Below are 18,969 nucleotides of genomic sequence, written 5' to 3'. Positions count from 1 at the left end.
AGGACGTGCTCCACGAGCTGCCAGGCGCGATTACGTTGTTTTTTTTCCCCCCACCCACCCCTTGAACTTGTTGCTTGGCGCTCGGCGGTGGCAGAGGGGGGTGGGGGTGGGGGAAAGCCTTATTATCGATGTCCCTTTGGATGCGATCAAGCTTTCTCAGGAGCAACTACTTCCCCGCCGTTCCCGGCGGGGCGCGGAGATCTAGCGGCAGAGCCCGTATTTCCAAAAGTCTCTATGCAACTGAGCGCTCTCGCCAGACTTTCACAGGTAGGTACCGCAGACTGGGCACGTCTGGAGGGATTCGAGAACTGAGCGGAGGGGAAGGGGCGAGAGGAAGGAGGCGGGGGTACGAGCGGGGGGGGCACGATCCATCGCCGACCGCCGAGCCCTACTGCACCCCCGCACCCCTGCCCCGCGTCCCCCCGCCCGCCCCGGTCCTCGGCCTCCCCCGCCGCCAGGGAGCTCCAGCCCCACTCCCGCTCCACGGCCAGCCTTCCCCGGCTTCGCCTTTCTCCGCCCGCTCGGGCGCTCCCGGGGATGCCCCGTGCAGACCACCTACTGCATGTGTGTCCAAAGCCCCCGCTCCTACCCCCGCCGGGACCGCGGGGGCTCTGCTCGATCCCGGTCTCCTGGCCGCAGATCAGCCCCTGTCCGTGCCCCGATGCCCCGTCCGGGGGAGAACCCCACTCTGCCCGCTCCCTCTCTGTGGGGCGCTCCCCGCTCCCGGCGCCCTATCCCCAGCATCCCTCTGTCCTTCAAAGCATTTCCTGCACGAAAAACTTGCCTTAAAGTTTAATGCTGCCGCCCGGAGCTCCTCCCCCTGCCCCGCCGGCTTCCCCGGCCCCTAACCGGGGTCTGGAGGAGTCTCCTGGCGGCGATTAAAGGTCAGGGAGAGGATTCGTCCCGCCGCTGCTCCAGGGCTGCCGCTGGGAAGGGGGTCGGCCCGCCCGGCCCATCCCCTCCGCCCCGCCACGGCGAGCGGCGTTGGCGGCCCCGCTGCAGCCGCCCGGGAAGGGCTCCGCTGGCTGCCGCGGCCCGGCTCCGGCGGCGGGCGGGGAGCGAGCGGAGGAGGGGCGGGGGGCCGGCTGCATCGCGCGTGGAAGAAAATCTCCTTCCAGATGGCTACACAGCTGCACCAGGGCTATTAGCCGGCTCCAGGGGCTAGTGCTTTGAGGACTGTTGCGTCCATCCGGGGGCCTCGAATAGAGACCTTATATCCAAGGGATCTGGCTGTTAGAGTAGCTGCTTTGAATACAGGGATTTCCAAGTGCCCTCGTTTATTGTCCTAACAGTCTAACCAGCGCCTGGAAAGCATATTCTGGGGTGAAAAAGTGGAGAAAACAAGCAAAAAGGTTTTCAGTTAATACTGAATATGTATATGAACAAAAATGTTCAGAAATTCTGCTGCCTCAAGAATGTGTGAGAATTTGTATTTTTCTTTTCCCTCTCTATTTTAGTGGCTGGACCAGAGCTGTCCCTAGATTGACTCTCTTAGCTGTAATAGGTGTTTGGAGCCATGGCGGCAGGTGTAGCAGCTTGGTTACCCTTTGCCAGGGCAGCAGCCATAGGATGGATGCCAGTGGCTACTGGTCCCATGCCAGCTGCTCCACGGCAGGAGAGAAAGCGAAGCCAGGACTCTCTGATTGTGCTGAATGTGAGTGGCATCCAGTTTCAGACATGGCTGGACACCTTAGAGCGCTACCCTGACACTCTGCTGGGCAGTTCAGAGCGGGACTTCTTCTACCACCCTGAGACACAGCAGTACTTTTTTGACCGGGATCCTGACATCTTCCGCCACATTCTCAACTTCTATCGTACTGGGAAGCTTCATTATCCCCGCCAGGAATGCATCTCAGCTTATGATGAGGAGCTGGCCTTCTTTGGCATCATCCCTGAGATCATTGGTGACTGCTGTTACGAGGAGTACAAGGATCGCCGGCGTGAGAATGCTGAGCGCCTGCAGGATGATGCTGATACGGATCACGTACCTGAGAGCTCCCTACCCTCAATGACAGCTCGTCAGAGGATGTGGAGGGCCTTTGAAAACCCACACACCAGTACCCTGGCTCTGGTCTTCTACTATGTCACTGGTTTCTTCATTGCTGTCTCTGTTATTGCCAATGTGGTGGAGACAGTGCCCTGTGGGGTAAGCCCAGGTCGCATCAAAGAGCTGCCCTGTGGAGAGCGGTATGCGGTGGCTTTCTTCTGTCTGGATACTGCCTGTGTCATGATCTTCACTGTTGAATATCTTCTACGTCTGCTGGCAGCTCCTAGTCGCTACAAATTTGTGCGCAGTGTCATGAGTATCATTGATGTGGTGGCCATTATGCCATATTACATTGGCCTTGTGATGACAGATAACGAGGATGTCAGTGGGGCTTTTGTGACATTAAGAGTCTTTCGTGTCTTCAGGATCTTTAAGTTTTCCCGCCACTCACAGGGTCTGCGCATCCTGGGCTATACTCTGAAAAGTTGTGCCTCAGAGTTAGGCTTCCTCCTCTTCTCACTCACTATGGCCATCATCATCTTTGCCACAGTCATGTACTATGCAGAGAAAGGTTCATCAGCCAGCAAGTTCACCAGCATCCCTGCAGCCTTCTGGTACACCATCGTCACCATGACAACACTGGGGTAAGTGCAGCTGGTGTTTGGTTCAGCCAACATTTCAACAAGTGTATTGGCATGAACGGAAAATACTCAAAAAAAATGGTGATAGAAAAAAATGTGAGGCTAAGTTTTTCTTACAGAACTTTATGAATACAACTTGTGACTTCCTTCTAGATGTTTTACATGTTTAAGAGAGTTAACAGCATTGCTGAAATTAAAATAACCCAAATCCAAAAACTGCAAAAAACCTGAAAAAGCAAACAATGAAACAAATTAAAAAAGGTCTTGAAACTGTTTGGTTTTGGACAACGAAATTGGAATATTTTATGAGTATCTGTGAGTTATCAGTGGCTTTTTAATGGAGTATTGTCTTTGCTGGCAGGAGCTGTTACAGTGTTGCTAAAGTAGTAATATTTATAAGGAGAACTGAAGTGCAAGCTCTTAACTTGATCAGTATGTGGATCTGCCATTTTGTTTCAAGTCATGTATTGATGTAGACCTGGATATTGAGTTTGTTATTACAAACATGATTTGTTTTCATGAAAAAAATACCTTGTCTTTAAAAAAAAAAATTCCTGATTTTATTTAAGACACTGAACACATTTTCTTTGATTTTCTTGGACCTATAACTTTTAAATGATGAGTGTCAAGCTACACTGACTGGTGACACACTCTGGAAAATGATCTGAGGAAGTGTGAGAGATATGACACATCAAGCATGTGTCTTCAAACATAATTCTAATGGCAACACAATTTCTTTCAGAGAATAGGGGTTAAAAAGTGTCGCTGTTGACATTAGAATTCAGTGCAGTTCAATGGAAAGATGAGAGCATTATTTTATAAAGTCTCTGATAACAAAGTCTGATTGTATCAGCTGATTCTGTGCACCAAGTTATAAAATGCATTTGTCATTGTAAAATGCATTACAACAGGGATTTAGAAGGTTTACTAATTTGAGATCACAATTTTTCCCTATTCTTAATTTTGAGTTGTATAGTACCTTCTATGAAACTGAAAATTTGTTGCTTCATTAGAAACTGACTAGTCATCTAATAATTACAGATACTAAATGACAAACTTTGCACTTTCATTAAGGCAAAGCCCATAATTTTATTAGCATTTTGCCAGATCTTGTTGGGAATGTTGAGATTTATGAAACATGCATAACTTTTAAATTTAACAAAATGAAAGTGCATTATTAAACTATTATGAAAAACTTGATTTATTATGTGCAGTTGTAATTTACTTGGGAAACGCACATACAAAATATTGAAAATGATAAAGGGAATGTCTTATGTCACCATTTTTTATACAAGGCTTTTATCTTCAGTGTGATATAACAAATGAAGATAAATATAGTGCGTAGTAAATATTTCATACTTCTTGTAAGGGCAAGTTATGCTAAAAAGGAGTGACAAGAGCTTTGGGGATTTTAATCTGCCTTTTAGGTTCCTGGGTGTTTTTTTGGTTTTCATTTTCTGTTGCTGGTGACAAATGGAAGGGACCAGTTAGCAGAAGAAACAAGTTAGGCATGATAACTAGTTCCACACTCCTGTATTTTCTGATGCTGATATTTTTTACCATTTGTTTTTAATTAGAACAGTGAGGGTTTCAAGAAAGAACTGACTGATATTTAGAATGCATAGTCTTAATATAAAAGAACAGAAGCTGGTCTATGTTTTTGTTTGTTAACAAAAGGTGCTTTCTGAGTAAGTTGTTTCCACGGTCATGCACAATGTGGAAAGTACTTGTCCATGGTACTGAACAGAAACTTCTTGTTTTATGGCCAAATTGCAACTGATTATAACACAGGTATGATATCACAGCTGGTGTTAATATGATTTGTTTGTTTCTTTGCCAGACACACGCACGTGCACACACAAACACATACGAGTATTATTCTGAAATTCCAGGTTTTGAAGTATTACTCTGAGTAAAGTCTTCTAAAGTACTGCTGAAATTTGAATAGGATTTCAGATCTCTTTGAATAGAACCTAAGAACCTGTTTTTAAGTACACAGCGACACAATATTTTGGTCCCAAGTGGAACAAAAAAGGGTTAAAGAAAACCCACTCATGTTTGACTCCTTTTTCAAGGCAGTTTGCACAGAGAAAGTTTTGAGCAGGTTGAACAGAGATCCACAGTCTCACCCTCAGGAGTTCAGGTATGATACAGGTTCAAATATGACAGACATCACCAATTTTTATGAAATCTTTAATCAGTGCATTAGCTAGATGATGTCCTTTTAATAACATCGTGATAACTATATAAAGATTATGTTTAAATGTTAAATATATGTGAATAATTTAAATAAAATTAGCATAATAAAAGCTTTGAAATCTTTTTAGTTGATGGAATAATTACACAAAAGGAGAGGGAAATTGCAAGGAAAAGCATCAAGGGTCAGTGAAAGCTGATTGTAATTAGTACTGATACCTTTTCTATGTGCTAAAGCTTATCACCTTTTTACTAATACAGAGCTCCTGTTCATTTTAACTTTAGTTTTAGCTGAATCAGGGGTGTATAAATGGACTCGATGGGAACAACTTTTCTCTTTTAGAATCAAAGGTTGATGAAGTCTTTATGTTTTAAATGACACTAGCACTCAGCAGGTTGTGTGAAATACTACAAAAATACATGAAAGCTAATAGCAAATAATAGATTAACATAAAATTGAGTTTTTGAGTCTTGGTGTCATTGTCATATTTTTCTAGATAGCAAAGGTATTGAGTAAGCGACCTTTGCAATTTGGGGACTTATTACCTTGGAAGCAGAGCTATATTTCTCAGTTCTGCATGGTTGCTGAGCAATTAAAGTGTCTTTAAAAAACATAGATTACATTTTCCTCTGCAGAGTGCTAGTGACTTCAAATATTACTATATTTTTGCCTCCAAGGATATCCCAGCTATTAACTGCTCTTGACTGCTCAGCTCAAGTAGTGCATGTACATGGAAATGTTACATGAAATAGATGAAAAAAAAATGAAGGGAAGAAAGGAGGAAAGGAAGAAAGAACATGAGAAAAAGAAACAGAGAGAGAAAGAGAAGAGAAAGATGACTAGAAAAACAGCATGCACACTTCCAGAAACTGAACTGTCTGATTTTAAATTTCGAACTAGTGTTTTATCAGGATTAATTGCAGCAAAAGTAAAGTAGGAACAAGAGGAGTAAAGAGAATAAAATTGAAAGAGGTCACAAAAACATTTTATGGAGATTCAAGATAACAGTGGAAAGCATAGAATGGACATAAAGGTCAAGAATCAGGTTAGTGTGAAACTTGGCAGAGAAAAAAACTCAAGTCTATTGAACTGGGACTGGCAGACCTCCATAGGGGCTTGTGAACATCTACACCCATAATGACAATTATGTCACTTTCTGCTGTCACCTTATAACATGACAATCTAATAACTTTCCATCTGCCCCGTCAGTAGCCAGCAAATGAGCTGCAATAGCTGGTAAGGTTTTGATGGTGTAAGGATATTGTTTGTTCCCAAGTCAGTCAGATCTATAGTGTAGTTTGTGTTTTATGAAGATATTATACTTTAAATAAGGAACGTAGTGCTCTTCTGTGACTAGTTCTAAAGCAATCTCACTGCTATATTAAAATTCTATTTTTATAGCCTTTACATTGGGTAGCTTTATCAAGTCACACAATGCTTCTGTAGATGAGCACAATACTTTATGAAGGGAAGCTTAAACTCAAGACTACTCATTTGCTTGCTTTGATTGTATAAACTGGAGGCATGTCTTTCAGGAAAGATAAAGCAACTATTTGTTTTCATTACTTGTTAATATAGCCTATAATGCTTGAGGAAACCCACTTAAGACATATCAAATTCTCTGAAGACTTTATAATAAACAGATGACTAGATGTGGTAACAGAAAGCCTCAAATAGTGAACAAGGGAAGAGAGCAACAGATTTCCTTTTCCTGCACATTCATGTTCTTTGCCATCTTCAGTCCGTTTCCATTCTTTTTTCATCGCTATGGGTATATATGGGTACATTTCTTCATTATTTATTCAAGCTACCACTTTCCATAGTTTTCATGGTTGGGGTTGGTCTACTGGTTGACACCTTTCCTCCCTTCTTCAAGACAAGGTTAACTTTCTAATAAAACTCCACTGGCTTTATTTTTTCTTCTTCTGCTCCTTTGTTCCAGATTCCTAATTCATCCTTCATGACCAAATACACAAATCAAAGATTTGTGAAAGATCAAAGATCAAATCTTTCGTTTGTCATCATTGTCATACATTTGACCTGAACTTTCCTCAGAACAGATTTTTTGTTCTGATCTTTTTTTTGATGAATTTTTCCATATAAGCATCATAAAATTTCCACATCATCATTTTTTTCTCAAATGCCACACATATTCTCTTCTCTTTTCTCACCACTGTGCCATTTTCAGTGTGTTTAGTTCCTTATAGTCTCTGCATTTTAGTTTGAAACTATCCATCTCTTCAGAACTTTTATTAAAAAATTGAGTTTAATAAAATCTGACAAGAGAGAACAAAATTCAAAATATTTGTTTTGTGAGAAATGTCATTAAGAGTTTGCATATATTCTTATGATTAATGTTACAAATGTAAAGATTCCCAAATTAGAGTGTTCTTTCTGTATCTTGTACATACGTATTGCTCATTCATTTTTTGTTCAATATTTTCAACCCTGTTTCAAGTAGAGTTTTTCTGGTTTTTTCTTATACACAACCTAGTGGATTTTGTATTTTACAAATGTGTTTGATGTCTCAATCTATTTTCTCTTCACAGCAGAGACATTTAGCCTATATAACAGAGGAGGGACAAAGTGTAGTTGTGATCACCTTCAAAGTACATTACTAGATATTCAAAAAGGACTCCAGGGAGAATCTGTTGTACTAAGGGTCATTTTGATAGCAGTAAAAAAAAAAATTCTGTAACAAAAAGATTACTCGAATTGTATTGGGCTGTTGTTGCTTGACAGAGAGCGGAGTAATTGTATTCTTATTTAGTTGCACTGGGGACCAGCTTTCCTCTTCAAAAAAATCCTGAAAATCTCTTAGAGGAAAAGCAGTTAGCTTGTTTTACTCATTTTTCTTGAGCATGAATTTCCTTAGTTCAGTTACGAAGAGCATGAAGGTGATACTTAATAAAAAGGTCTTCCTGCTCAGGATCTAATATATTTGCACCTTTGGTATAAACAGATGGAATTTTGTTTCCTTGTTGTTACTGTGAGACAAGGATAAGAACAATTAGATTAGTGTGGACCTGGATGTAGCATAGAAATATGCTTGGTACAGCAGAACAAATCATCTTGGAGAGTAATTATGACTAGTGCCTGATCTATTAATTAGGGCCTATCATTCAAGTAATCATCAGTGAATACTGTCATTTTAGTAAAATCTTTAAGTGATCAAACCCAAGAAGTTCAAGCTGAGTGATGACAATCCATACGTGACTCACATCATTGTGCCGCTGTCTAAGATGAAAAATTTGCAATATAAAAGCCTTATAAATCTATGAATACAGTATTAGAAATGGTGCCTACTATGAAAAAAATATCTGGAAATGGAAACTGTATTTCTGAACAGGGGAACATAAATACCACAGAAATAAAGTGACTTCAAAATAAGTTGAGAACATCTTGCAACTTCAGAGTGACAATTAAGTTTTCAGACATTTGAAAGAAAGTCTGATGAATTAGTCCTTTTACTTGATTTTTATGACATTATAGCCCGTTGGCAGAAGTTTTTAATTTTCATCATGGTAAGACAATGAGAGTTTGTCAGGGGTTCATCAGGAGTTAAGATTATAGAGTGTTCCAAAGAGGCAGTATAAATTAGAACTACAGAAACAATGTTTAGAATCAGCCTTAACAGGTTTCATCAGTTACGTGACAACAGAGCTGACAGAGTGATGGGAAAGATTCTGTATATTTCTGTACCTATCATTTATTGGGCAACAGATAAGAGAACAGATTTTTCTGGAAGACACAGTCTTTAAAACATTTTTTTTTTTCTGAATTGATTGTGCATTGGAGAAAAGGTGTTTGAATTTATAGATAGTTCTTTAAAATGATAGCTCTCTGCTGCACTTCCTGGAACAATAATAGTCACCATGTTTGGACTTCAACCCCTAACACAGTTAGGGGCCTAATTTCTACCACTATTTCTTAAATATTTTTAATGAAGTATATGATTTTGATCTTCCTGTGCCTCTGGTAATGTTTTGTAAAGTTCTTGTTAAATAAAAAGCGTGTGGGGTTTGTTTTGATAAAAAAATCAATTTTCCCCAAAGTACACAATGAAATTTGCATTATTTCTATGGCATAGACTTAAATACCTGTGGTTTGAGATGAAATAAAACATAATGCTTTGACAAGACCATCTGATGTGTAACAGGTATAAGTGTCTTGTAGAAAAATTCTAGATACAAAAATTTACTCAGGTATCTGGTGTATGAAGGTTCAGGTTTAAACAAGAACACCTATGAAGATCATGTGATCAATGCATAAAAAGAATAAAATCTAACAGGATTCAGCTCTATTATAATTCAAATGAGACTGCACTCTTTTTCTCATAGCAGCGTAGACACAGCTTATGCATTATTAGGAGATACATCTTAATGTACCTAGTTATCAGTACAGCATTCCTACTACCATGAGTTCAAATTCTAGCAGTTAAGTGCATTGACAAAAGCTAACAAGCTATCTGATTATTAAAGATATAAAGATGTCAGTCATATAAGCAATTGTATTTTTTGTGTATTTAGAAAAGCAGTTGCCTTTCTTATATTCCACTGTGCAGTACTGTTCTTTACTTATCTGCAGATCTCCATCCTGAAGGTGAAAGCATTAGGAGCTACTGTGTAAATGTACTTAATTAGAGCATGATTCTTCACTTACAGAAAAAGTGAGGTTGCTAAAAAACCTAGAAATATGTTATTAGTATGAACAAAGTAAAATTTTACATATTTAAAGTATTTAGGAATAGTATTTTGCATTTCATCCCTGTTTTTTCAGTTTCATCTGTGTTACTGGTTTCTTTGATCTGGTTGGTTGAACTGAGAAGTCAAGTTTCACAGACACAGAGATCCCTGGTTTTATTAATTTATAGGACCCAAACACTACAAAGGAAGAATTCAAAGGCATTTATATATCTGGAGATGAAGATAAGCACTCAACTTGAATTCTCAGAAGAAGCTTGGGTGTTAGAAACACAAAGGAGAACAGTTGAAGAAAGCCAGCTGTGAAACTAGGTACCCAGTCACCTTAGAAAACAGTATTATGTGCACAGGAGTAACTTCTAGGATAAGTATAGAATACTGTGCTCAGACTTTGGGCATGCCCCAGAGTCAGGATCAAATGCCCCTATCAGAATCAAATGGATCCTGTTAGGGTTCAGGTTTTCTTAAAATAGAATATGTCCTATTTTTACATAATACTTTAGAAAGGAGATAAGAGTGTTGTGTGTATGGTATGCTTAGGAAAGAGGAATGAGTAATTCAAGTGAAAAAAGAAGGGTAAATGAAAGGTTAATGTAAAGCATCCAAGGGATATATTTTTTGATCCTAATTTTCTGTCTCTGTGGTTTTCAAACCAAGAGTTCAGCATGAAAAGATATGTAAGAAATGGAAGCTATGACATGTAGATATTATTAATGAGAATTTTTTTAGAAACAGTGTGGAAAATTATGAAACAATGTCAGGTAGGTGATTCCATTTTTCAAAGAAACTTGCAATCTGAGGATTTATTTGTCTCAATAGGTCTCTTATTTAGATTATACACAGTAAATTTGTTAAGATGTTGATGTGTGGTAAGAAAAGGTAAAAGGTAATTCTCAATTTTGACCACAGTAAATTCATCCCCTTCTCTGGTATGGTGGCAAACATTCTTATTTTGTGTCTATTTGATTTTTTATTGAACATTGTTTGTACACTTATGTAGGAGGTTTGAGAAGTACTTTGCCTGCCTTTGGGTTTTCTTTTTGTGCAGCAATATGAGCTTTGTAAGCAGAGTCTACAGCTCTGCTAGTTGATTTTTACCTTAATTCTAAATGAAGCATATTTAAATCAAATTTTCCTGTTTTTTCCTGATTCTTTGTAAAAAAAATTATTTCCTGAGGTAAGCATCTTGTATCACAGTTCTTTCTCTTTGAGGAAGCATTGTGATTTGTGAGCTGATTTTTAACCAGATGGTGTCTAGCTCAGTTTTATACTTATTACCACGTCCAATAAGGCTTTATATCAAAAAGTAACATATTTAGCAAAAATCCCAATATTGAGAACAGTTGTATATTTTTAAAAAATATGATCTATTGTAATATCAAATATATAAAAATGTTATAAAATATGTATCTGTATAAATAAATTCAGCTGTTTTATTATTGAAGACTCAGTGTCCTTATCTAAAACATCTTATAGTATAAAAGGCAGTATAGACTTCTACGATTTTATTTAATTACTCTGAGTACTTTGATAAATTAAAATAAAGTAAGTATGTTTCACTACAGTTTTAAATCTCTTGGATTAAGAGAATTAATCTTGGATTAAGAAGTAACTGTGAACCTCCTTAAAAGTATCTAACAGCGTAATTTTATGCTAATACATTATAATGCTTTGATTAATTATTTTTTTGGAAAAGAATATTTTGAGGCCAAACCCCAACTCTTTTTCAAATGTATATCCAGAGATGAAGATTTTTTTTTTTTCTATGAATTGTACTGGCAGATTCTCAAAATACTTTGGCTGATACACAGGGAACAGTCTTTTAAGTTATCACTTGAAAGCTTGCCCATCCAGGCATTCCCTGTAAATGGCTGAGAGTTAGACTGTAAGGTTGTGAAGGAATTAATTTAGGATTGTGTAATAGCTTACAGTCTGAATGTGTCTTTTGCATCCTAACTCACTGCTTCTTTCAGTAAGATGAACCAAGAGAGTTTTCTGTATGAGAGCACATGCAATGTGAGTGGGATCCTGAACTTTTCATTGTTGTTTCTATTCATATCGCCCATTTTTATTGCCCAAAAGAGGAGTTTTATTATTTAGTTAGTGTCCTTACTTTCAGTTTCTGAAACTTTTATCTCTTCCACTTGCAGCCACTTAACAATTCCCTGAGCATCCTTATCAGCTGTGGGCAGCAACCACTGCACTGTGCAGAGTTGCTTAGGAACAAAATTGATGCTCTTTGACATGGTGGATTACAGCTGCAACATGCTGGTCCCCAACTCTCCTCCTTTCCACAGAGGAATAAAAAGCAGAGGTGTTGAACATGTTTTCCAAATCTGATTATGAAGAGCCTATATACTTTTTTGGTTTAGGGTATCTGATCATTTCATTATTGATAGACAACAAACAGGTTAAGAATTGTGGCCTTTCTGTTGAAGACACAGCAGTATCAAAAAATCTTTAGCAACAACTCTTTCTAACTCTTTGTAAGGTAAATACCAGAGTATCTTGCATGACTTAGAGAATTGAGAATTTTCAGTTTTTCTAAGCTTCTTGGTTGGGGTTTTTTTTTTGATGCATTTGTTTACATGACTTGATGAAATCCAAGTTGAGACATGGATATCATGGACTAGAGACAGAAGAACTGGACAAACAGAGTATATACACCTATTCTCACACACCTAGTGAGAGCTGTGGGTGCAGCTGTCTTGTGTTTATTTAATATGTACTTATATAAAAAGAAGCTTTCAATATTGTAAACTCTACACTGTTTGAGAATTTAGGTGGAATTTTCCGTTTTAGCATCTGGATGGAAGCTTGAAAGAGTACAAATTGGAGCTCTCCCACTGACAGATAGTTTAGAGTAAATCTATCCACAGACAGGCTTAATGATTTGACATGCTCAGTACTAGTTATTTTCCAAGTGAAAGGGAAGCTCAAGTTTTATCTGATTTGCTTGTGAACAAAGTAATCAACCTATAATATGTTAATCTGTGTCAAAAGGTGCTGAGTTTTAGAGGTAAATATTATAAAGGAATCTCCTTACAAAATAAACCCCAGGTAATATGTGATATGTATGCTATACTTCTCAGATCACGTGCTACTTCTGGCACCTCTCTCCCTTCATCCCATCACAGTCAGATCACTGTAGAAGTTGCAGCTGCTGAAAGGCTGCAACCATCATCATTCCTTTAGCCTACAGTTTCTTTCCTGTGAAGGCCCAAATTTTCAAAATTTAGTGCATTAAATAATTCATGGGAGAAGCAATTTTGCTAGTCTTGCTGCTGAGCCATTCAGCACGATTCAGCCTCTTGCCACACTGGCAGAGCTGTGGCAGTCTCTCTCCTCCTCTGGGGACAGGCACAGCTGCAGACTGGAGATGATGCTGACTTGTGTCTGGCACAGATGACCTATGATTTAAAAATATAGACATCTTTGTGCAACAGTGCACATGTAAGATAAAATCCTAGTTGTGGGAGGGGGAGATAGGAACCAGTTTTGTTTCAGGTCTCTAGAAGATGTGAAAGAGTGCCTGGAGTGAACTGCCCAAATCCCTTTGGATGCAACTGCCTTCTGGCAACTGTCTGCCCTGAGCCCTCTTCACACCACAAGTACAGCACAATGTCTGTCAGGCAGTCATCCATGGAGTGGATTTACAGTGGGTTTGGCCATGCAATAGGAAAGAGGTTTGGGGTCTTGCAACACTTTTCCAGACTGTATGTGAGCTTTCCCTATTACTCTATGTAGTCACAACATTTAGCGTGCACTGCTTGCTATGTCTTCGCAAACAAATTCAGTAAATAAAGAGAAAAGTGATAGGTGGTTTGGAATACTGGACAGAAAAATGGATGGAAATATGGATTTAGATCCACATAAGTGGTTTTGAAAGACAGTTATATCAAAAGGCTGAAATCAGGTTGGTTCATCTCTTTAGTCTCTCTCAGTGGTGTATCTTCTGCTTTAATATACTTTCTGATACCTGTTCTCTAGCTCACTAGCTATTCTCAGAGGTTCCTTTGTTTTCAAAGCAAACAAACCCAAATGCAGCAGAAAGGTTTCCTTAAATAAACCTTTCATGTTGTCTATACATAGTTCATTTCCCAGTCCCTATGTTTGTGTGGAGGGGTAGAGCTATAGAATCTAGAGATTGTATCTTAGGTGTGTGATTTTTAAAGACAATCAGGATATAAATCTATTTTAAAGGAGACAAATAGGACATGCTGTACAATAGAATTATTATGGAAGGATCTGGAGGTGGAATTCAAACTTATTCTCTGCCAGTTGCTTACTATCTCTGGGAGATATTTATAGGTCTTAACTTACTCCTCCAAAAGTTAAATAGTTCTGAACTAGTCATCCTTTTCTCACTTAGGAGGTAATGAAGAGAAGCAGGCATCTGGATGTGCTCATTCCTCTGCACTGAGTATAAATGAGATTTATTGTAATTAGCAGAGACTTTAAATACCAAGTGGAAATGGATGAGATAAATCCCAACCTCTGTGGGTAGTCGGTTTGATCAACTCTCCTTGTTCCCAAGTTATATAACTGTGAAAGGCCCATAACATATTCCTTTCAAAGATCATAGCAAAGTACATGCTTGGCATTTGATGGCAATTCCCACTTCATCAAAAAGGCAACGTCTGCTACATTTAAACTCAAAATACTCATTTTGTGTAACCCAGAAGGCCACTTCAGTGCTTTTGCCAATTTTTTGTCCTTTTCCAAACAACGCAACAAAAATTTTAAATTTGAAAAAAAAAGAGATGTAATGTTTGTGCTGATTTAGAAGAAGCCTCTAGAAATTTGAAAGAAAATTTAAGTATCCACTGTAATTTTCTGCAGGAAAGAAGTCATTCTTTAAATAGCAATGCTTGTGAATTAAGATATGGAGAGCTTGATTACCATGATTACCCTTCAAAGAGTTGTAAACTATTTCTGTTCTTCTGAACAGGAAACCTGAAGACCAAGCCACATGGTGGTCTTGTTAGCTGTTTCACCACCGTTCATTTCTAAAGTGTCCCAATTCAGACACATCCCCCCACGTATCCCCCCATGCTGCTGTTCTAATGTCTGCCAGGAGGTCTCAGAGCTCTAGACTGCAGTTAGGCATTGCCAATGCATAGCTGTGAAGCAGACTGAAAACTTCAGAGACACACTAAAATAAATTTCAGCAGGGACACTCTACTCATTGCAGAAGTAATTTTCATATTTAATTCAATTTAAAAAGTACCAGTTTCTCTAAAACTGCCTCCAGACTGAAGTATTACAGAAGCTTGAAGGCCATGACAGGGTATTACGGTCAAAACTGCTTCAGAGTTTTTGTCTATTCTTGTTTTTCTTCTGAACTTTGTTCACTTCTCTGCAAATCATACCAATCTCTCTGGTAAGGCAATTCTGTAATTTGGTATGAAATCCTGTTATCAACAAAGATTTGGTTTAACTCATTTTAGTTTGTTTTCATTATTTGCTTTTCCAGAATAGCAAATCTCAAATTTGCCAGCTAGTACAATTCTATACAAGTGTGAAATAACATTTCCTTCAGTATGTTCCTTTTTTTTAGTGTAAGAGTTCATGAAATTTGGCTCGTTTATGCATTAAGTGGCATATTAATTTTTTGTGTCTGTCTGTGAAAAGAAATTAGTGAACTACAGAAGAAACAACATTTCCTCTTTTTTTCTTCCCCTCAAATGGCCAGCTTTATCATAAACATCCAAATAAGTTTTAAAGAAAAAGTGCTATCCTGCATAACTAATGAAAGGTTGCTTCTCCTTTGAGGGGAAACAGTGGTTATTTCACAATTTGGGGCAACAATTTTGATTTAGTAATTTTTAAAAATAGTTCTCTTCCCATTTGTAGTTCAAGCTAATGCTTTTGAAAAGCTAGAAGAGTGATGATAATGATGGGAAAGAAGCTCTTTCTTAAGCTTCTTGCTTACTTCTAAGTTGTCCTTGGAAAAAATCCTGGCATGAAGACAAGTTTTTTACATGCTTCTGAGATTTGAAGTTATATTTTTAATATGCCAACCCCTTTTTCACTGCCTTTAGAAACAAATTGAGAATGGGGACCTATGAAGCTGGTATGCAAAGAAATTATTTACCTAACTAGTTTGCTAGAGAGAAATAGATGAAGACAGTGTTAAAAACTGAGTTGTTAGTCCTTCAAGAGAGCAGCCTGAGAGTGGCTAGTGTTCTGCACCAGGGTGGAGTGGTGGGATGTGAGGTGAGAGTGAAGGTGCAGGATTCTTTCTGAGTCTTGACAAGAAAGACACAAAAACAAATGACTTAATAAAATAGATGTTTTAATAACATAAAGAGGAATATTGTTATCTAGTAAATCTTACTCCCCTTCAGATGCTGGGAACCATGCATTTGCGTAGCATTGGATGGGTTGGGGGTAATTTTCCCACAGCATGCTGCACAGATCCTGTGCATGCAGAGATCCTTCTTTTGGTCCTTTGTGGTATTGCATAATTTTTATTTATTTTTTGCAATAAAACAACTCTATTAATAAAGGATGTTTTCATGAGAACTTCTTGCTTGCACTTTTAGATGCAAAGTGGCATAATCACCAGTACTGAGTTGCCTGCAGGCTCCTCTCTTACAGTGATCTGGTCAGGTTTATCCTGCAGACAGTGTGTTTGTGCAACAGAGCACAGCCTGAAGGCTGGGGTGGACATTCAGCATGGTCTGTTATACTTGCTCATTTTCACTGTTAAGTCTATCACTAATTCTCCAGTGTACTGGAGAATTCAGTCAGGTTCACTACAACGGGTTCGTGGTGTGAGGTAAAGAAAAATACACCTGTTCACAAGATTTCCTTAGTTTAAGATAAAAATTGGTAACTTAGTGATTCTGGTTACGGATTTTGATCAGAGGATTATAAAAAACCAAGAACTTTTGCAGTCGGAAGAAGAGAAATGTCACTCCTCTTTTCAAAAAGGAAAGAAAGGAGGATCTGGGGAACCACACACTAGTGAGCTTTACCTCTGTGCCTGGGAAGATCGTGGAGCAGATCCTCATGGAAATAATTTTAAGGCACGTACCACAAGGAGGTGTTTCGAGACAGCCAGCATGGCTTTGTTCAGGCAAATTGTGCCTGAACAATCTGGTGGCCCTCTATGATGGAGTGACTGCTACAGTCAACGAGGGAAGACAGACCAATGTCATATACCTAGACTTCTCTAAGGCATTTGACATGGTTCCATACAACACTCATATCTCCAGAGTGGTCCACACATGGACTTGAAGGGTGGACTTGTGGGGTTCTCATGGATGAAAAGCTGAACATGAGTCAGCACTGTGCACTCATAGCCTGGAAAGCCAGCTGCATCCTGGGCTGCATCAAAAGCAGCATGGCCAGAAAGGTGAGGGAGGGGATTCTGCCCATTTATTCTGCCCTTGTGAGAGCCCACCTGGAGTGCTGCATCCAGCTGTGGCATCCTCAGCACAAGAAAGACATGGACCTGTTGGAGAGGGTCCAGAGGAGGGTCACAAAGATGATCAGAGGGATGGAGAACCTCTCCTATGAAGACAGGGCAGGGAGAGTTGGTGTTGTTCAGCCTGGAGAAGACAAGGCTCCAGGGAAATCTTTTTGTGGCCTTCCAGTATCTAAAGGACCTTACAAAAATGAAGGAGAGTGAATTTTTACACAGACAGATAGTGATAGGACAAGGAGCAATGGTTTTTTTGACTAAAAGAGGAGATATTTAGATTTGATGGTAGGGAAAAATTCTTTACTGGGAGGACAGTGAGGCATGGGAACAGGTAGCCCAAGGAGGTTGCGGATGCCCCATCCCTGGAAGTGTTCAAGTTGGATGGGACTCTGAGCAGGTTGGTCTAGTGGAAGATGCTCCTGCCCAATGCCAGGGGGTTGGATTTAGATGGTCTTTAAAGTCCCTTGCAACCCATAATGTTCTATGGTTCTAAGATAATATCAGAATAAGTTGAATATGTTCAAATAAATATCTAGAACTTCTTCCAAAAGAAAACTCACATTTCTTGTAAAAATTTCACAGTGAAACATCAAGAGCTCTTACAATGTAAGGTAATAGAAAATCTCTTCAGGAATCTTTGAACTTTTTTCTTATGTGAGATTTTGATAAAAGTAAAATGTAGTTGGAAAATATAATTTATGAATTTCTTGTTTCCAAAAATACATTAATGAAAACCACTTATTTTTTATTCATTTTGTTTTAGAAATGTAGAACAAAACCCTAAAATTACATATTTGACTTGTTTTATTTTAATTGCTTTTGGGACTTCAGTTCAAAGCAATTTTGATTTTTCATCCATGTGTGGAATGGAGAATACTTTTAGAAACAATTCTATGAAAGAACAATTTCATCTAATGGTGAAAGGCTACAAACCAGACTTTACTGGCTCATTCTTTTTTTGACTGAAAAAGCATTAGAAAACTTAATGGCAAGATATCCACATCAAATAAAAAAGATACAACTTCTGCCTTGGAAAGAAGTTGCAGATGGCTGAAGGTGTAACAGGTGTAGTACCACTGTGTTCTTGCCTTTGCTTATGTCCTACCCCTGTCATTTACTTCCAGCCATGGACAGGGCCTTAGTTTTACACTAATTCATCTCCTTCACCTCCTCCTCTCATGTTCTCAGGTAATGGAAATAACTTAGCTGTGTTTTGGATCAAGCTTAGATTAAGGAGATGCTTTTTTTCCTAAATACTTTTTAAAGAATTGTGGACATTGGATACATTATAGCTATTCAAGCTTAGATTAGGGAGATGCTTTTTTTCCTAAATACTTTTTAAAGAATTGTGGACGTTGGATACATTATAGCTATTCTCAAGTACCACAGGTTCAGAGTGTCCAAGAATATCATAGTGCTTGTATACTGTGCAAACAGGAAAACAGATACTTTAAACTCACAAAGAGTTCTTACTACTCTTACGTTCTTCAGCTATTTGTATAATCAAATGTCATAACCTACAAGGTGATGAGAGCTTTCGTCAGCTGCGGAACACTAAAACTTAACAAAAATTTCAATGTAAGGTGCACAAATGCTGCAGCATCTGTGAGTCCCTGAATGCCATGAAGGATTTAGTGCTATTCACTTGATCCAAAGCCCATGGAAATCAAGTAGAGTCTTTGGTTTGACCTGAGAGGGCTTTACATCAAGCTTTTTTATAAAAAACCTCTAGCAAGATATTGACCAGGACAACAATTACTTTCTTGCATTATCTCAAACTCTAAGGATTTTATCCCAAATCCATGGCGGTGTTAACAGGCATTCCTCCAACACATGTATTGCTCTCACTACCTTATGCAGACACCGGGTGAGAAAAATAAATGATAGAGTTTAATTATATGTATTGGAATCATAGTTTCATCAACAGGAAAACAGTAAGGTAGTACATTCCAACTTCTGATGTAGCAGGTTTATCTGCTTTTTGTCAAGAGGGAAATCTTAATGGGAAG

The 18,969-nt window shown here is 38.7% G+C and overlaps 1 protein-coding gene across 2 annotated transcripts in view; it reads left to right on the top strand.

Moving 5' to 3' along the window:
• Positions 1–223: 223 nt before the first annotated feature.
• Positions 224–18,969, top strand: part of KCND2 (potassium voltage-gated channel subfamily D member 2) — a 262,667-nt gene continuing 243,921 nt past the window's right edge. For both annotated transcript variants that reach the window (XM_068996705.1, XM_068996697.1), the window contains exons 1-2: positions 224–267; positions 1,458–2,631. In XM_068996705.1, the coding sequence (XP_068852806.1) occupies positions 1,517–2,631 (1,115 nt within the window). In that variant the 5' untranslated portion in view covers positions 224–267; positions 1,458–1,516. The remainder of the gene's footprint in view (positions 268–1,457; positions 2,632–18,969) is intronic.

The sequence above is a fragment of the Aphelocoma coerulescens genome, chromosome 1A (genome assembly GCF_041296385.1).
Source record: "Aphelocoma coerulescens isolate FSJ_1873_10779 chromosome 1A, UR_Acoe_1.0, whole genome shotgun sequence".
NCBI classification, from domain to species: domain Eukaryota; kingdom Metazoa; phylum Chordata; class Aves; order Passeriformes; family Corvidae; genus Aphelocoma; species Aphelocoma coerulescens.
Note: the sequence above shows the minus strand (reverse complement) of the source record. Positions and strands in the feature narration are given on the sequence as shown.